This window comes from Oncorhynchus tshawytscha, linkage group LG12 (assembly GCF_018296145.1).
Source record: "Oncorhynchus tshawytscha isolate Ot180627B linkage group LG12, Otsh_v2.0, whole genome shotgun sequence".
Taxonomy (NCBI): domain Eukaryota; kingdom Metazoa; phylum Chordata; class Actinopteri; order Salmoniformes; family Salmonidae; genus Oncorhynchus; species Oncorhynchus tshawytscha.
Window position 1 is genome coordinate 18,431,787 of NC_056440.1, and position 19,535 is coordinate 18,451,321.

General features: G+C 43.5%; 1 protein-coding gene across 2 annotated transcripts in view; it reads right to left on the bottom strand.

Annotated features, from left to right (window-relative positions):
• The window catches only part of LOC112265330 (tenascin-like), a 77,936-nt gene that overhangs the window by 4,813 nt on the left and 53,588 nt on the right, over positions 1-19,535 (bottom strand). Inside the window, exons 9-16 of one of the 2 annotated variants that reach the window (XM_024442506.2) lie at positions 18,470-18,559; positions 17,643-17,906; positions 12,699-12,974; positions 7,893-8,165; positions 6,363-6,485; positions 3,727-3,870; positions 3,104-3,223; positions 268-411 (exon numbers count right to left, since the gene is read on the bottom strand). In XM_024442506.2, coding sequence (XP_024298274.1) covers positions 268-411; positions 3,104-3,223; positions 3,727-3,870; positions 6,363-6,485; positions 7,893-8,165; positions 12,699-12,974; positions 17,643-17,906; positions 18,470-18,559 — 1,434 coding nt within the window. Of the gene's footprint in view, positions 1-267; positions 412-3,103; positions 3,224-3,726; positions 3,871-6,362; positions 6,486-7,892; positions 8,169-12,698; positions 12,975-17,642; positions 17,907-18,469; positions 18,560-19,535 lie in introns of both variants that reach the window. The other variant, XM_024442505.2, reaches the window with a different exon arrangement.

Below are 19,535 nucleotides of genomic sequence, written 5' to 3' on the forward strand. Positions count from 1 at the left end.
TAACAGTTATGTAACCTGTAGGGTTAGTGGGCCAGAAAATACTGAAACTGCGATTAGTGCTTAGTGATTAGAGATTAGTGCTTTGTATGAATGTCTGCCTGTTCGGTTTGAATTTGATCTGTTCTGTTGTTGTGTTGTTGATCCACAATTGAATGAGCATACAGCTGCATAGCAGTTTCACAATAAAATCGTAGGCACTAATCAAAGCTGCTGTTTGGATGTTTGTGTGGGAGGGAAGGTCCAGCCTCCCGTAGGCCATATACCCACCAGTGGTGAACTCAGTGGTGGTGGCGGCGCTCTTAGCAGCCGCTCTCATGGCGTAGACCTTGACAGTGTAGTGGGTGGCAGGGGTCAAGGAGGTAATCTCAAACTCCACAATGTTTCCAGACACTCTCTCCATCACTGGGACAACTGCACACACAGAACACACAGAAACAGTGAGGAGACAGAGATAGAGACAGAGACAGGGACACGGATATGGACAGGGACAGGGACAGAGACAGGAACAGAGACAGAGAGAGGGACAGGGACCGGAACAGAGACAGGGACAGAGAAAGGGACAGAGACAGGGACAGAGACAGAGAGAGGGACAGGGACAGGGACCGGAACAGAGACAGGGACAGAGAAAGGGACAGAGACAGGGAAGGAGACAGAGACAGGGACAGAGACAGAGAGAGGAACAGGGACAGGGACCGGAACAGAGACAGGGACAGAGAAAGGGACAGAGAAAGGGACAGAGACAGGGACAGAGAAACAGACAGGGAAGGAGACAGAGACAGGGACAGAGACAGAGAGAGGGACAGGGACAGGGACCGGAACAGAGACAGGGACAGAGAAAGGGACAGAGAAACAGACAGGGAAGGAGACAGAGACAGGGACCGGAACAGAGACAGGGACAGAGAAAGGGACAGAGAAACAGACAGGGAAGGAGACAGAGACAGGGACAGATATATCAATATTAATATAAACAGAGAGAGGGACAGGAACAGGGACAGAGACAGGGACAAAGACAGGGACAAAGACAGATATAGACAGTGACAGATATAGACAGTGACAGGGACAGAGACAGATGCAGGGAAAGAGTCAGGGACAGGGACAGAGACAGGGACAGATATATAAATAGCAATATGGGCAGAGAGAGAGACAGGAACAGGGACAGAGACAGGAACAGGGACAAAGACAGGGACAAAAACAGATATAGAGACAGGGATAGAAACAGTGACAGATACAGGGACATAAATAGAAACAGGGACAGGGACAGGGACAGGGACAGAGACAGAGACCAGGACATGGACAGAGACAGAGAACGATACAAAGACAGGGACATAGAGACAGGGACATAAACATATATATGAATATAAATATAGACAAGGACAGAGACAGGGACAGGGACAAAGACAGGGCAAAGACATATGTAGAAATATAGGCAGGGACAGAAACATATAGAGAAATAGAGGCAGGGACAGAAACAGACACAGAGACAGAAACATATATAGAAATAAAGACAGAAACAGAGACAGATACAGAGACAGATATAGAAATAGAGGCAGGGACAGATACAGAGACAGATATAGAAATAGAGGCAGGGACAGAAACAGAGACAGAGACAGACACATATATAGAAATAAAGACAGAGACAGACACAGAGACAGATATATATATAGAAATAGAGGCAGGAACAGAAACAGACACAGAGACAGAGACAGACATAGAAATAGAGGCAGGGACAGAGACAGACATAGAAATAGAGGCAGGGACAGAAACAGAGACAGAGACAGACATAGAAATAGAGGCAGGGACAGAGACAGACATAGAAATAGAGGCAGGGACAGAGACAAACACAGAGACAGAGACAGACATAGACACATATATAGAAATAAAGACAGAGACAGACACAGAGACAGATATATATATAGAAATAGAGGCAGGAACAGAAACAGACACAGAGACAGAGACAGACATAGAAATAGAGGCAGGGACAGAGACAAACACAGAGACAGAGACAGACATAGAAATAGAGGCAGGGACAGAGACAGACATAGAAATAGAGGCAGGGACAGAAACAGAGACAGAGACAGACATAGAAATAGAGGCAGGGACAGAGACAGACATAGAAATAGAGGCAGGGACAGAGACAAACACAGAGACAGAGACAGACATAGAAATAGAGGCAGGGACAGAGACAGACATAGAAATAGAGGCAGGGACAGAAACAGAGACAGAGACAGACATAGAAATAGAGGCAGGGACAGAGACAGACATAGAAATAGAGGCAGGGACAGAGACAGACATAGAAATAGAGGCAGGGACAAAGGCAAACACAGAGACAGACATAGAAATAGAGGCAGGGACAGAAACAGAGACAGAGACAGACATAGAAATAGAGGCAGGGACAGAGACAGACACATATATAGCAATAGAAATAAAGACAGAGACAGGGACAGATACAGAGACAGATATAGAAATAGAAATAAAGACAGAGACAGGGACAGAGACAGAGACAGATATAGAAATAGAAACAGACACAGATATAGATATAGAAGTAAAGACAGAGACAGGGACAGATACAGAGACAGATATAGAAATAAAGACAGAGACCGATATAGAAATAGAAACAGGGACAGAGACAAACACAGATTTATAAATAAAGACAGAGACAGGGACAGAGACAAACACAGATTTAGAAATAAAGACAGAAACAGGGACAGAGACAGAGACAGATAAAGAAATAGAAACATGGACAGGGACAAAGACATATATAGAAATAAAGACAGAGACAAGGACAGAGACATACAGAGATAGGGACAGAGACATACAAAGACAGAGACAAAGACAGCTATAGAAATAAAGACAAAGACAGGGACAGGGACAGAGACAAAAACAGAGACAGCAACAGGGACATAGAGAGTGATAGAGACCAGGACAGGGATTGAGACAGAGACAAAGACAGGGACAGATAGAGACATTAACAACCAGATCAACATCTGTCTGTAAGGATATTAAATGAAAACAATGAAGGTGAATGCAAGGCATTTTCTCCTATAAGCCATGGTAATATAGAGTATAGAGTACATCCAGATGGTGTGTGTGTGCGATACCCTACCAGTGTCTGCGCTGTAGGTGATGACATATCCGTCTACAGTGGCGATGGAAGGCTGCCAGTGGAGCAGAGCATCTGTGTCATTGATGTTGACTACAGTCAGGCCACGGGGCTTGTCCAGAGCTGTCAGATAGAACATACACAAGACACACACAGACACACACACACAATGTGGTTACCCTGAGCAGAGCCATATCAAACACCTCCCCAAGGACAGAGCCATTGTCTTCTGTTGTAAGGAAACAGGAAACCTATCCACCCCAGCCATGCTCCATCTGTACACACTAACAGCTTTCACAATGGGCTTCGTGCTCAGCCTTTATAGACCTATCACCAACTTGGTTGTCACCATCAACATTTGATGCTTTGTTTAATTGTATTGAATGTATCACGTTTTGTCTGCAGGGCATACAAAGACTAAGCTATTATTGTTTTGGTGTTGTATGTGTATGTAGGCTCTTGTTACCATACTCCAAACGCTATGTCCCAAATGGCACCCTTTTCCTTTTGTGGTGCATTACTTTTGACAGGGGCTTATAGGGCTGTGGTCCAAAGTAGTGCACTAAATAGGGAATAGGGTGCCATTTGGGATATATCCCTTGTGTTTTGACAGGTGTGACACACACCTGTGGTGATGCTGCTGGAGCCAGGCTCACTCTCCTTCTGTCCCTTCACAGAGATGACTGTCAACTGGTAGGTCACTCCAGGGGTCAGGTTGGACAGCACCTTCTGAGACTCAGTGCCACCCACTGTCACAGTCTGAGGAGCACCTGCACACATACACGTGAAGAAAGGGACAAGGTCAGTCAGACCATCAAATGACATGGAATTATATAGAATCAATAATGAATTATAGGACATGTTTTGGTCAGACATCCGATTCTGTATTGGCTATTATTTATTCAATCCATATCACAAATAACATGTTTTATCATCAAGCAGCAAACCAGTAAAAGAGTGAACCAGTAGTGAAGCAGTTCACATCAAAGTTGTGTTGGGTTGCACTTCAAACTGCCACAACACCTCACAGAGACAGAACAGCCACTAGAGGGAAGAAGAAGACTAGCATAGAATTCCACAGAATAATCTGTTCTCTCTACTGAGACTCCAAAATCCTACCTTATTTATTTTAAAATGCTAAAATAATGTCCATGTGACCACACAACACATGTAAATGTGTTTCCTCTGGTTTGCAGCCAATGTATGTATAGTATAGTATATACGCTGAGTATACAAAACATTAAGCACTCCTGCTCTTTCCATGACAGACTGACCAGGTGAATCCAGGTGAAAGCTATGATCCCTTATTGATGACACTTGTTAAACCCACTTCAATCAGTGTAGATGAAGAGGAGGAGACAGGTTAAAGAAGGACTTTTAAGCCTTGAGACAATTGAGACATGGATTCAGAGGGTGAATGGGTAAGACAACATATTGAAGTGCCTTTGAACAGGGTATGGTAGTAGGTGCCAGGCACACCAGTTTGTGTCAAGAACTACTGGGTTATTCATGCTTAACAGTTTCCCGTATTCATCAAGAATGGTCCACCACCCAAAGGACATTCAGCCAACTTGACACAACTGTGGGAAGCATTGGAGTCAACATGGGCCAGCATCCCAATGAAATGATTTCGACACCTTGTGGAGTCCATGCACCAATGAATCGAAGCTATTCTAAGGGCAAAAGGAGGTGCAACTCAGTATTAGGAAGGTGTTCCTAATATTTTGTACACTCAGTGTATAGTATAGTTATATATGTATGTACAGTATAGATATATACAGCATAGGTATAAACTACATAGCCAAATTAGTGGATTCGGCTATTCAGCCACACCGGTTACTGACAGGTGTATAAAATCGAGCACACAGCCATGCAATCTTCATAGACAAACATTGGCAGGAGAATGGCTTAACTAAAGAGCTCAGTGACTTTCAACTTGGCACAGTCATAGGATGTCATCTTTCCAACAAGTCAGTTCTCAAATTTCTTCCCTTCTAGAGCTTCCCGGTCAACTGTAAGTGCTGCTATTGTGAAGTGGAAAGTCTAGGAGCAACAAGGGCTCAGCCACGAAGTGGGAGGCCACACAAACTCACAGAACTAGCCCGCTGAGTGATGAAGAGCGTAGTGCGTAAAAATTGTCTGTCCTGTTGCAACATTCACTACTGAGTTCCAAACTGCCTCTAGAAGCAATGTCAACACCATAACTGTTCGTTGGGAGCTTCATGAAATTATTTTCCATGGCAGAGGAGCCGCACACTAGACTAAGATCACCATGCGTAATGCCAAGCGTTGGCTGGAGTGGTGTAAATCTCACTGCCATTGGACTCTGGAGCAGTGGAAACACGTTCTCTGGAGTGATGAATCAAGCATCACGATTTGGCAGTCCAACAGACAAATCTGGGTTTGGCGAATGCCAGGAGAACACCACCTGCCCGAATGCACAGTGCCAACTGTAAAGTGTAGTGGAGGAGGAAAAATGGTCTGGGGTTGTTTTTCATTATTTGGGCTAGGCCCCTTTGTTCCACTGAAGGGAAATCTTAATGCTACAGCATACAAGTACATTCTAAACAATTCTGTGCTTCCAACTTTGTGGCAACAGTTTGGGGAGGGCCCTTTCCTGTTTCAGCATGACAATGCCAGGTATGGTAGAACTTGACTGGCCTGCACAGAGCCCTGACCTCAACACCATCGAACACCTTTGGGATGAATTGGAACGCTGACTGTGAGCCAGACCTAACTGCCCAACATCAGTGCTTGACCTCACTAAAGTCCCCGCAGAAATGTTCCAACATCTAGTGGAAAGCCTTCCCAGAAGAGTGGAGGCTGTTATAGCAGTAACAAGGGGATCAACTCCATATTAATGCCCAAGATTTTGGAATGAGATGTTCAACAAGCAGGTGTCCACATACTTTTGTGTAGCTGTATCTACAGTAAAAGTACATATTTATTTATTTATGTAACCTTTATTTAACTGGGCAAGTCAGTTAAGAACAAATTCTTATTGACAATGACGGCCTACACCGGCCAAATATGGACGACGCTGGGCCAATTGTGCGCCACCCTATGGGAAACCCAATCACGGCCGGTTGTGATACAGCCTGGATTTGAGGTGTCTGTAATAACGCCTCTAGCACTGCGATGTAGTGCCTTAGACCCCAGCGCCACTCGGGAGAACCATAGATATAGATGTATATTATAGATATAGCATAGATATACAGTATATGCCTGTACAGTATAGGTATGTATGTCTGTAGGTACTCACCTCCCTGAGCAGGGACATAGGTGACATGGTAGCTGTCCACTCGAGCCCTGGGGATTGTCCAGTGTACAATGGCCGAGGTATCAGTGACATCAGAGAAATGGATGCCCTTGGGTGTGCCCAGCCCTGGCATAGGGGAACATAAGGATACAGAGGACACCAAACAAACAGAACACAGGCAGGAACTTAGGGGGCAGGTTTGTAAGTGAAGGGGAATGAAAACCACAAAGTGTCTCAGAGTAGGAGATCATTTTAGCCTTTTAGATAATAATCAATAAGATCATATGGACAAATGCTAAATCAGCACTTATACTCTGAGATGCTTTAAGGAAATGGCTCCAGATCATAGGATATCTCTCAATAAAAGTTTCCTGCTTCCAAATAAATGATAAACGAGAGGAAAACACCCCTAAAGCACAACTGAAAATTCCTAAAGGTCCCATTCCTAAAAACGTCCATAGGATTTTTTTTAACGCCTTAATTACCCAGAAAATACACATTATTGACAACCACCAACTAAAGTAGAGAAAGAGAAACAGACACAGACAAAGAAGCCAAGGCTCCCAGAGCCTGTCGTCAGCGCTGGGCCACAGCATCTTCCTTGACAGACACGACACGGGGAGATTAACTTGCCCCCATTACAGACACACAAAAGTGAAACATGCATCAGGGCCATCGGACCCGAGAGTGAAGCCATACCCCCAGAGAAGGCAGGGGACGACCAGAGAGAGAGAGAGAGACACCCATTCAGACACTCAACACACAGACAGACAATTTCCCTAAAGACAATTAGACAAACCCCATTGGGGCTGGACAGTCAAAGACAACATTGGAGACAACTTGACAGATAGAGACAAAAAAACTGAGCAAGTGAAGGGTTGAATAAATCTCCTGAGCAGTTCTCTGTATCCCCATGAATGGGAGGCCATCAGAGGCTGAATGCTGTGTTTACACTGACAGGCAGACAGTGAGACAGACAGACAGAGTGTGTTGGTTCACATATACTGGAGCTGGGTTTAGAGGAGTGGGTTGCTGGATGATTCCACTGGAACCACACAGGAGAGCTGACAGACGAGACAATGACAGGACAGTGAACACTGAACAGACATGATGAGGATGAGAAAAAACACCATGAGACCCATCACACACAGTTTTGGCACAAGACACACAAGGCAGCCCAAGCTGGTTTACATAAAACATTCATGACAACCTAAGGACTCCATTAAATAGGCTTAATAACTTCCATTTGCAAAGTTAATTATAATTCTACCAGATTGCTGCCTTGAACAAATATTATGACACAATGTTATCAGGTTAGTAAACAAAAACGACTGCAACGATAAAGAAATTAGATAATTGTATAAACATTGACCCATTTTGACCCTATTTTCATGCTGTTATTGTAAGACTGCAAACTGACAACATGGCGAAAGAGAAAATATAGTTTACAATAGTGAAAGCTGCTGCACACATTCCTAGCATCATCTATCCAGCAGCCCTACGCCATTGGTGGTGTGATGTCATACCATGTACCTGTTTTGGCCACCCCGGAGATGGAGTCTGAGTGCCGTCCAGAAATGACCCCATACAGCTCAATTTCGTACTCTGTGTCGTCAATTAGCTCAGTAAGCACTGTTGTTCTCTCCTCGCCGGGCACGACCACCTCTTGCGGAGAAGCGAGGTCGTCGCTAGTATCATTGATCACAATGACAAAACTATCAAAGAGGTTCTCTTCAGCCAACCAGGCCACTTTACAGCTGTCTGGGGTGATGTCGGAGACCAAGAGATGCTCCACGATGGGTTCAGCTTCTGAGTGATAAGGGAAGACATGTTGTTTCCATCCTCTTTAGGCCTCAAGAGCACTTTAGGAAGTGCTTATGAAGATTACAGAAGATCATTTACAGTTATTCCATATTGTATTTACTATAGACAATCACATGATCATGAAAGCAGAAATGTATGAAAGTGTGTATACTTATTTGAAATAGATGTAGTTCTGACCTTGTGATGTACTTGTCTATTAGTGTTCTTTATTATGTCATGTTTTCTGCCCACCCCAGGAAGAGTAGCTACTACTTTTGCAGCAGGTCATTTGGATCCTAATAAAATATCAAATACTAGTTCTGGACCCATATCGATTTAGGGATCCATATGAGTCAAACGAGAAGAGCAGGTTTGCAAGATGAAAATAATTAAAAGATGTTATTTTCCTGAAGATGTTGACCGTGTGTTTCACCAGTATTAATTATGTAAGTTATAAATGTTTATACCACTTGTGTACCTATCACAGCCACTGTGGTGAGCATGAAGGGAAAGATATGTATTTTATTGGTGCAGGTAGGTATGTTGTTATTCACCAGCTAGTGTGATCAAATTCAACCCTCAGTTTATTGATGCTGTGACTGCAAAAATAACGTACATGGGATTTGTGCATCAATTCCATAATACACTGAAACGAAGGTCATCTATCAGTAGCTAATAATGCCTGATGAAAAGGAGAGGAGTGGAGCCAACAGGAGTTTACAGCTGTTAGAGTCTACATTTGCTGGAGTCTACATCTGCTAGAGTCTACATATGCTAGAGTCTACATATGCTAGAGTCTACATCTGCTAGTCTACAGCTGAGTCTACATTGTTTAGTCTACATTGGTTAGTCTACATCTGTTAGAGTCTACAGCTGCTAGAGTCTACAGCTGCTAGAGTGTATAGCTGTAGCAGCCAGAGAGAGAGGGTGTGCTAGCAGACTGGCCATCTGCACCATACAGACAGCAGTTTATTACAACTAAAGCTGCTTCCTGGAGATTCAGAGCTGCAGATGGATGGAATATGGGCCAGGGTGGTTCTAAAGTATTTCTGGTGTAGCTCTGTCCGAGAGACGGACAGTCAGACATAGACCGTGGACTGACCGTGCCGCCTCAGTGCTGCCTGACTAGATACAGGGACATGACTCGTTAGAACACTACAACAAACATTAGGTGCCTTAGCCAGTGTGAACCCAGAGGATTGGGCTGCGCAAGGCAGTTGTTGTGAGAAGAAGTGGTCGAAAATGAAAACCATATCACAAAAATCCCGGGTAGCTGTCACTCTTCGTTAGGAGTGGAGCAGGGCTTCTTTAGCTGGGCAGCTAGTCAGTCAAGGAAGCAGGGAGGGAGAGAGTGTGATAGAGGCCCCGGAAAAAAGTAGTGCACTATTTATGGGAATAGGGTGCCATTTGGGATGCAGCCCAGAAGTGGAAACATGTGCACCAGCCCCAGCATTCCCTGGCACCCCAACACCAGGCTCTAGCAGTCCCTGGCATCCCAACACCAGGCTCCAGCAGTCCCTGGCATCCCAACACCAGGCTCTAGCAGTCCCTGGCATCCCAACACCAGGCTCCAGGACAGAGTGTCAGTGTGAGCATGAGATTGAGGAGAAGAGTGGTCTGGAAGAGTATCAGAGCGGTCTGTGAGAGGAGCAGAGCGATCTGGGAGAGGAGCAGAACGGTCTGGGAGAGGAGCAGAACGGTCTGGGAGAGGAGCAGAGCGGTCTGGGAGAGGAGCAGAACGGTCTGGGAGGGGAGCAGAGCGGTCTGGGAGAGGAGCAGAGCTGTCTGGGAGTGGAGCAGAGCTGTCTGGGAGTGGAGCAGAGCAGTCTGGGAGTGGAGCCGAAAGGAGTAGAGCAGTCTGGGAAAGGAGTAGAGCGGGTGTAGGAGAGATGCAGAGCGGTCTGGGAGAGGAGCAGAGCGTTCTGGGAGAGGAGCAGAGCGTTCTGAGAGTGGAGCTGAGAGGAGTAGAGAAGAGCGGTCTGGGAGCGGAGCAGAGCGGGTGTGGGAGAGACGCAGAGCGGTCTGGGAGAGGAGCCGAGAGGAGTAGAGCAGTCTGGGAAAGGAGTAGAGCGGGTGTAGGAGAGACGCAGAGCGGTCTGGGAGAGGAGCAGAGCGGAGCAGAGAAGAGCGGTCTGGGAGCGGAGCAGAGTGGGTGTGGGAGAGGAGCAGAGCGGGTGTGGGAGCGGAGCAGAGTGGGTGTGGGAGCGGAGCAGAGTGGGTGTAGGAGCGGAGCAGAGCGGGTGTGGGAGCGGAGCAGAGCGGGTGTGGGAGCGGAGCATAGCGGGTGTGGGAGCGGAGCAGAGCGTGTGTAGGAGAGACGCAGAGCGGTCTGGGAGCGGAGCAGAGTGGGTGTGGGAGCGGAGCAGAGCGGGTGTAGGAGAGACGCAGAGCGGTCTGGGAGCGGAGCAGAGTGGGTGTGGGAGCGGAGCAGAGCGGGTGTGGGAGCGGTCTGGGCAGGAGCAGAGTGGGTGTGGGAGCGGAGCAGAGCGGGTGTAGGAGAGACGCAGAGCGGTCTGGGAGAGGAGCAGAGTGGGTGTGGGAGCGGAGCAGAGCGGGTGTAGGAGAGACGCAGAGCGGTCTGGGAGAGGAGCAGAGCGGGTGTAGGAGGGGAGCAGAATGGTCTGAGTCTAGGGAGAGAGGTGAACAAAGCCCTCACAGATTAGAAAAAAATCTTCTCAGGGACTTGAAGAAACCATTAACTCTCTCCATCCATTTGCCGAATCGTCATTATGTGGGAACAGCTGAACTATAGCGTGCTTTGAGTGATACAATGATACAATACATACCTATATTGTTTATACCATGAGGATAACATGGCAAACGTGAAGAATGAGCTTTGAAGAGATTGTTTGAAATAAATCCCTTTTATTCACTGGGAAAGTTACCAAATGAGTAGATGAGCGAGAAGTCATTGTTTGAAATAAATCCCTTTTATTCACTGGGAAAGTTACCAAATTAGTAGATGAGCGAGAAGTCATTGTTTGAAATAAATCCCTTTTATTCACTGGGAAAGTTACCAAATGAGTAGATGAGCGAGAAGTCATTGTTTGAAATAAAGCCCTTTTATTCACTGGGAAAGTTACCAAATGAGTAGATGAGCGAGAAGTCATTGTTTGAAATAAATCCCTTTTATTCACTGGGAACGTTACCAAATGAGTAGATGAGCGAGAAGTCATTGTTTGAAATAAAGCCCTTTTATTCACTGGGAAAGTTACCAAATGAGTAGATGAGCGAGAAGTCATTGTTTGAAATAAATCCCTTTTATTCACTGGGAACGTTACCAAATGAGTAGATGAGCGAGAAGTCATTGTTTGAAATAAATCCCTTTTATTCACTGGGAAAGTTACCAAATGAGTAGATGAGCGAGAAGTCATTTGAGGCAGGTTTTCAGCAGGTGACGGAAGACCTCAAAAGAACAAAGCTATGTGTGCGATGTGTGTGCAGCCTGGCCTCTATATGTGTGTTTAGGGGAGAACGGGAGGTACCAGGGGTCTGGCTGGTCTGAATGACAGCTATTATTCTCCATGGCAGCAGAAGTATGCAGAGGCCAGGTTCGTCTAGGTACTCTATGCTGTCAAAAACAGATGGCTTGGCTAGGTCACCTAAATCTTAACTGACATCCACCTCGAATCCGAAATGAAAATGTTTTACTGAAACATTGACAACACTGCATGTGGATACGTATTATTACTTGTCACTGCTTAATCCTTTTGTACATTCTCATAGCACATGCCAAAGTCCTCAATGGTTTTAACAACAAACAAGTAAGTAGTCTTGTTCACGCTCCGTTCAACGTTGTAATTCACAGAATGTGAATTGTTGATAAGGACTACTATTGGTTGGTTGGGAGAATGAATCAATGCATCTGTTGGGTTTATACTGTCAGACAATCAGTCAGCCACTACCCAGGGTACAGATCACAACACATGGGTCGGCTGACATCTCAGAGATTCTCCAGACATGTTCTCTCATGGTACGCCCTGACAGGCACATACTGTACCGTAGTCGGCTTAGGGTGGCTCAAAGGTGGATCTACTGCAGGCCAGGTCAGGCCTCATGTCAACTGAATGGGTTTTGTCTGGGTGGGGTGGTTCTATACTGTGGACGGTTGGTTTCGATTTATTTTACAGTCACTGCATCAAAGTGAGGGAAACCCACATAATGGGTGATATGGTGTTGCTAGGTGATGATGGTTGAGGAATTTGAATGGCAAAAGGTTAAAACAGGCTGGGGGTTTTGTATGGTGGAAATGACTAAGGAGCAAAGAACTTCCGCAGTGGCTGGACTGGTAACTTATCACCATTAGACAGTTATTGTAAGAAGAGATCAGAGGTAAAGTGCTGTTGGTGGGAAAACAGATAAGTAAAGTTCTATTGGTGTACAAATGGATAATAGGGTGTACACTACAGTATAAAGAGACAAGATGATACCATGGATTGAATCAAGCCTCTTCCAAGACGAGGGAGAAAAAGATTGTGATGTTAATTCAAATATTTAGTCAGACAGACAGAGGATTTACTAAGTGAGTGGTGATACCTGTGATGGTGTCTGCATAGACAGGCCCCAACAGGGCCCCCTTGAACAGCCCATACAGACTGACATTGTACCAGGTGGCGGGAGAGAGGCCTACGATGCCCAGGCTCTGGGCCGCATCTTGCAGGGTGTGGTTCTGCCAGTCTACCCCTGCCTCTGCGTCTGTCACCTCAACCACAAAGCCATCAAAGTCTCCCTCCTCAGTGACCCAGGACACCAGGAAGCTGTCCCACGACACGTCTGACACTGTCAGTTTGCCCAGCACAGGCTTCTCCTCCTCTGGAGGACGATAAACATGACAACAAACAACATCAAGACAACGTTAGGCAAACCACTCAATGTAAAACATAGATATAGATAGGCTGTGACCCGATTCTCCACCCTTTCTCATGAAATGCGCACTTCCACCATTTCAAAATGGTGAAAACTCCCTCTAGCCAATGCTTACACCAATCCTATGCTTATAAAATCCACAACGGGGAGTGTACAAATCTACACCTTTGGAGAATTGGGACAAGGAAAATACAATACACAAAAGAAAGCCGAGGGCTTGGAATGTGAAAAAGGCTGGTTATTGAAGACATAGCCTACAGATATTTCACTGAAAACATTTCACTCAAATGACATGGCACACAATAAACAAGTATTGACCTCAAAGAAGAGAGTAGAGATGTTTGTAGACCCCAAGAAAGTTGTATTCAATCCACGAAGACAGTGTTAATTCAAGACTCCATAAAACCAAAAAAGACAACATGATTTTTGCTGGAAAAGATAGTTGAACCTGATAACCCAATCTCATTTCTATTTCAATCATTTATTTCCACATACAGATGTAGGATCTTAATTTGACCAGTTTCTCACAGCACAAAAATAATCGAGCAGCAACAGGTAATGTGTGGATTTAAATTAATGGACATTTTTGATGATATATTTTTAGCTCGGGCAAATCAAGTTTGACATTTTAAATTGGAAATTAAAAACTTTAGAAGCCTTTTTAAACCTTGAATATACTACAATTTCCTGCAACAACAGGATGATCAAATTATTAAGTTCCAACATCTTTAAGACTCTGAAAGAAGTCCCTTTAGTGTGTGTAAATGAACGTGGAGTGAAATATTCTAACATTATCACTACAAAAGACCTTGGTGACAAACACACTCTTTAGCAGCGTAGATATGAAGACTCAATTTATTGTTGAGACAGACAGACAGACAGACAGACAGACAGACAGACAGACAGACAGACAGACAGACAGACAGACAGACAGACAGACAGACAGACAGACAGACAGACAGACAGACAGACAGACAGACAGACAGACAGACAGACAGACAGACAGACAGACAGACAGACAGACAGACAGACAGACAGACAGACAGACAGACACACGCACACACACACACACACACACACACACACACACACACACACACACCATGATGTAGACAGACAATCTGTTCTGCATGCACTTGACGCCAGCAAGGCTCTCTGCCTGAAATGGCCTGTCTCGCTTGTCTATTAATGGCTCTGAACAAGCCATTCATTTTTGAAAGTCCACTGTAGTCTGCTTGAGCAGAAGTACACAGTACATTTCAAACACATGGAGAAGCCATGCAGTAGCAGCAGTAGCAGCAGTACAGCAGAGAAAGGAGAACTGCCTAGCCCATTGTTAGCTGGAGGTGTCAGCAGAGTGAGATGCAGGGAAACATCAAGGCTACCATTATCCTATTTTCAAAGCACCTATGTTGGAGTGGGCAGGAAAATGTAGACTAAATGGAATGGAAGACAATGAGAATGGAATGAATGACATTTGATGGAAGGCAGGCGGAGACCGGCCTGGCCATTAATTGCTTGTGAAAGCTCACATGGGAGAAGAGATTGAACAGCATTACCAGAACATTTTATAATGTTGGAGTAGTTAGATTGAGACCATCAGGAGGGAGGGGATTGAGTCAGGCTCTTGTTGTGTTCATTCTCTCTTTATATACTAGTCTATAAATGTTCATTTTACAGACACATACTAAACGATCAAGATACGTCATGTCAATAAGTACCTAACATAAATCTGCATTCCAAATGGCACTCTGTTCCCTTTATAGTGCACTAAATACAGATTTTGGATCTTCATTTGGTCACCATGTTGCAGGAGAACTTGTAAAACTTGTAGTGTATTTGAGGTTTAAAAAGGCTTCAGACTTGATTTTCCCCTACGAAAAATGTATCAACCCTTACAAAATGAATTATAATTAATTATGTAATTAATTATAATCCACATAATAATTCACATTTCCTGTTGCTGCAGGATTATTTCCCTGCTGTAGCAAACTGCTTAAAATGAAGATCCTACATCTGAAGGGAATAGGGTGCCATGTGGGACGAATTGTCTCTTCTCCTTTTGTCAGGCAACAGAAGCAACTGTGGCTGAGTCTCAGGTCTGGCCTTCAGAACATGCAGATGGAGACGTGATGGGCTGAATGAAATTACTTGTCGTCAAGATGAGACCATCTCAAAGACATGCAGGACATGCACTTTGTGCTCCATTTCTCAAATTGGAGGAGCAATTGGTCATGTAACATTCGTGCAAAATATTGTTGAACATGAAAACTTCACATAAAAAAAGCACAATATTTCTAGTCTTATTTATAGAGAACTTTTGTTTCAGTTCACGTAGGTGTATAAAAGCATCACCAAACTGCTAAAGAATATTGTTCTGTACAGCAGAATCTTCAAAAGGCTTTGTTTACACTCTAGGGTTATACTTCATATTCTGTGTGGTGTGCGCAGTACACTAAAGCCACGGACAAAATCATCTGGTGTGTTTAATCTATTATTCAAATGTGATTAATGACTCCTTTGACTATAGCTCAAGGTATTATCATTCAAACTGTTCTCTCTCATTGTGCCTGAGCCTTCCGTTTACACAAAGGCTCCCCACAGCTCCATGAGTCTCTGAATTTGCCGATTAGCCTAAGTTATAATACTGCAGCTGTACTGTCTCCTGATCTTCCTACATCAACTATACATGTCTGACTGCTGGAAGGATGTGGGAGGTTTATTATATCAAATTAATTTTGGTTTCTTGCTCAGCATTTGAAATAGCCTTAAGATTGACGTTTTTTGTTCTGCAGAGGTATAATGTTGTTACTGGCTCACTCCAGTGGGACTCCAAACCCTTGAACTCTAATTCTTGTAATCCTTTCAACGCCAGATGACTGTCAAACACAAGTAAAGTCCAGGCCTGGGGGGTAAAAGGGTGGGAACCCCCCCCCTCCCAATCCCTTTATATCCCTGTTAACGTGCAGCGTGCACTGCGTTTGCATTTTCTGTCTGGAATGGAGACGATAAAGTGTTGGAGGAACGACCGCAGCATGCTGATTAGAGGAATGGTGATCTCGGAGCCAATGTTTTAACAGAGTATGTATCGTTTTATCTGACAGACCCACAATTCATCATGGTAAATTCATACAAAAACACAGAGGAGTGGGCTCACTCCACCAATTATCACATGAATGAGCTTTGTATGGAGCACACACACACACACACACACACAGACACACACACACACACACACACACACACACACACACACCCACACCATTCTGAAAGTTGGCAGCATGTAACAAAGACCCAAACAAAAGACAGTCATTCTTATCCATACCAGCGTTTCCCTCTCACCATCTCAATTTTGCCCATAGCCAGACAGATTAATGGGTATCCCGTTACATAACTGGAGGACTTTCTTCTCAAATGTTTGGTTTGGAAGCATCCTGTCCTCAGGAGCGAGCTAAAAAGTGTTATAATCATCTTATTTTCCTTTCCTTGTTTTAGTAAAAAAGTAAACCCACGTGCAGTAAATGAAACAGAGACAGAGAGACTTAAAGATAGTAGTAACAATGAATTCAATTCATTCCCTACTGCAGGTTTGGCTGCAGGACTGGAGAGCAAAATTGAATCGTTGATTAATGAGGAAAAGGCTGAACAAAACTTTACTGTAGAAAACTTCACGAAACACAGTCCAAACACAAAAAAAATAGCTTTCTTACAGACCCCTACTATACAGCAGCCAAAACTGGCCCGTGAGTGATTTCTTTTGGCCCCCCAAAGTTTTTATCAAAAAATTCTAATAATAATACATATATTTTGGGGGGGGGGGTTTCTTTGTCAACACAGTCATTGTCAACACAGTTATTGTAAATTACATTACATTTTAGACGTGACAATTCCATAAGGATTACCTCTTTCCCAACTGTATTTAATTAATTTATTTATTTTGCTCCTTTGCACCCCACTATTTTTATTTCTACTTTGCACATTCTTCCATTGCAAAACTACCATTCCAGTGTTTTACTTGCTATATTGTATTTACTTTGCCACCATGGCCTTTTTTGCCTTTACCTCCATTCTCACCTCATTTGCTCACATTGTATATAGACTTGTTTATACTGTATTATTGACTGTATGTTTGTTTTACTCCATGTGTAACTCTGTGTCATTGTATCTGTCGAACTGCTTTGCTTTATCTTGGCCAGGTCGCAATTGTAAATGAGAACTTGTTCTCAACTTGCCTACCTGGTTAAATAAAGGTAAAATAAAATTAAAATAAATAAATACAAAGGATTTGGCAAGAGAACAGAGACAGACTGGCACCCAGGCTAGAGTACTGTCCACACTGACCTGTGGCTAGAAAACATGTAATAAGGGACCATGGAAATATCATCTAGATTGTTTTTCTATGTAAGGGACCAGGTTGGAAAGGTAGAGGGTTACTGTCGACACTGACATGTGGCTACTGCAGCATGGGATCATATAAATAGATTGAGGGGACACTCAATATGTCTGAAAGTCCTCCCATTATAGCATAACTGACCTGAATGGGGATGCCTGCTCAATTTATTGTAATTCTATGAATTGGCTAAGAGGAGATAGCGGTGACCTGTCCACACCGACCTGTTGTTGCGGAGATGGTGGTGGGGCCGCTCTGCCTGCGTCCCCTCTCAGCAGTCAGGGTGATGGTGTACAACATGCCGGGCGTCAAGTTCCTCATGGTGTACTTGACGTCTATAGAGACGGGTGTCACCTCAGCCCTTTTCCCATCGGCTGACACGTACTCCAGCTTGTACTTGTCAATCTTAGCCACCGGCTTCTGCCACACCAGTACCATCTCAGTCTCAGAGGAAGACTCCACCTCCAGGTTCTTTGGAGCATCCAACGCTGAAGAGAAGAACATAGAAGGAGAATTTATAATATAGAAGGAGAATATAGAAGGAGAATATAGAATATAGAAGAAGAGTATAGAATATAGTAGGATAATATAGAATATTGAAGGAAAATATAGAATATAGAAGGAGAATATAGAACACAGAAGGAGAGTATAGAATATAGAAGAAGAACATAGAATAAAGAAGGAGAATATAGAAGGAAATACAGAATATAGAAGGAGAACATAGAATATAGAATATAGAAGGAGAATATATAAGGAAAATATAGAATATTTAAGGAGACTATAGAATATAGAAGGAGAATATAGAATATAGAAGGAAAATATAGAATATACAAGGAGAATATAGAATATACAAGGACAATATAGAAGGGGAGCATAGAATATAGAAGGAGAGTATATTTCAAATAGTGCAAGACAAGTGCAAATAACCATTTGTGAATTGTAGGAGGCAAATAGTCGAATGGGGGTTATTTTTAGTACATTACTACAATCCATGATCGTAAACAAAAACAATGTATTTCTTTACAATACAGAAAAAGGTCATAGCTCTCACCTGTAACAGCATTGGTGGTGGTAGGAAGGCTCTCACGCTCACTCTTCACAGCTGTCACTCCCATCCCATACTCTGTCCCAGCTCTCAGGCCTACACAACACACAGACGAAGAACACTTATCGTACCGGATGTATGCAAACAGAGCATGAGAACAAAAACATGTTATTGTGTTTTTAATATCAAATATTTATCAATGAAAACAATATGTTTAAAGTTTTATATTAAAACACCCAACTGTGAGAGACGGAATCTAAAACAAAAATCCAGAAAATCACATGGTATGATTTTTAAGTAATTAATTTGCATTTTATTGAATGACATAAGTATTTGATCACCTACCAACCAGTAAAAATTCCGGCTCTCACAGACCTGTTAGTTTTTCTTTAAGAAGCCCTCCTGTTCTCCACTCATTACATGTATAAACTTCTTAAGTTATAGGGGGCAGCATTTTCACTTTTGGATAAATAGCGTGCCCAATTTCAACTTCCTGCTACTGATGCCAATAATATAAGATATGCATACTAGTATTAGATTTCGATAGAAAACACTCTGGAGTTTATAAAACTGTTTGAAACTGTCTGTGGGTACAACAGAACTTATGTAGCAGGCAAAAGCCCGAGGATTAACCGTTCAGAATTCTTTTTTTTAGGTCTCTGTCTGTTCAGTGGGTTCTCATTGGGAAACGATATTTCTTAGGAACTTGTTTTCAGTTCCTACCGCTTCCACTGGATGTCACCAGTCTTTGGAATTTGGTTGAGGTTATTCCTTTGTGCAATGAAGAAGTAAGGCCATCTAGGAACTGCGTAACACTGTTGAGATTTGCGCAAGACTTGAAAAGTAGCTTGGTTTGTTGTCTTCCTGAATTGAACACAAATAGACCCGTCTTCAATTTGATCGATTATTAACGTTTAAAAATACCTAAAGTTGTATAACAAAAGTAGTTTGAAATGTTTGGCAAAGTTTACAGGCAACTTTTGAAATATTTTGTAGTGACGTTGCGCAATTTGGAAGCGGTTTTTTTCTGGATCAAACGCGCTAAATAAATGGACATTTTGGATATATATGG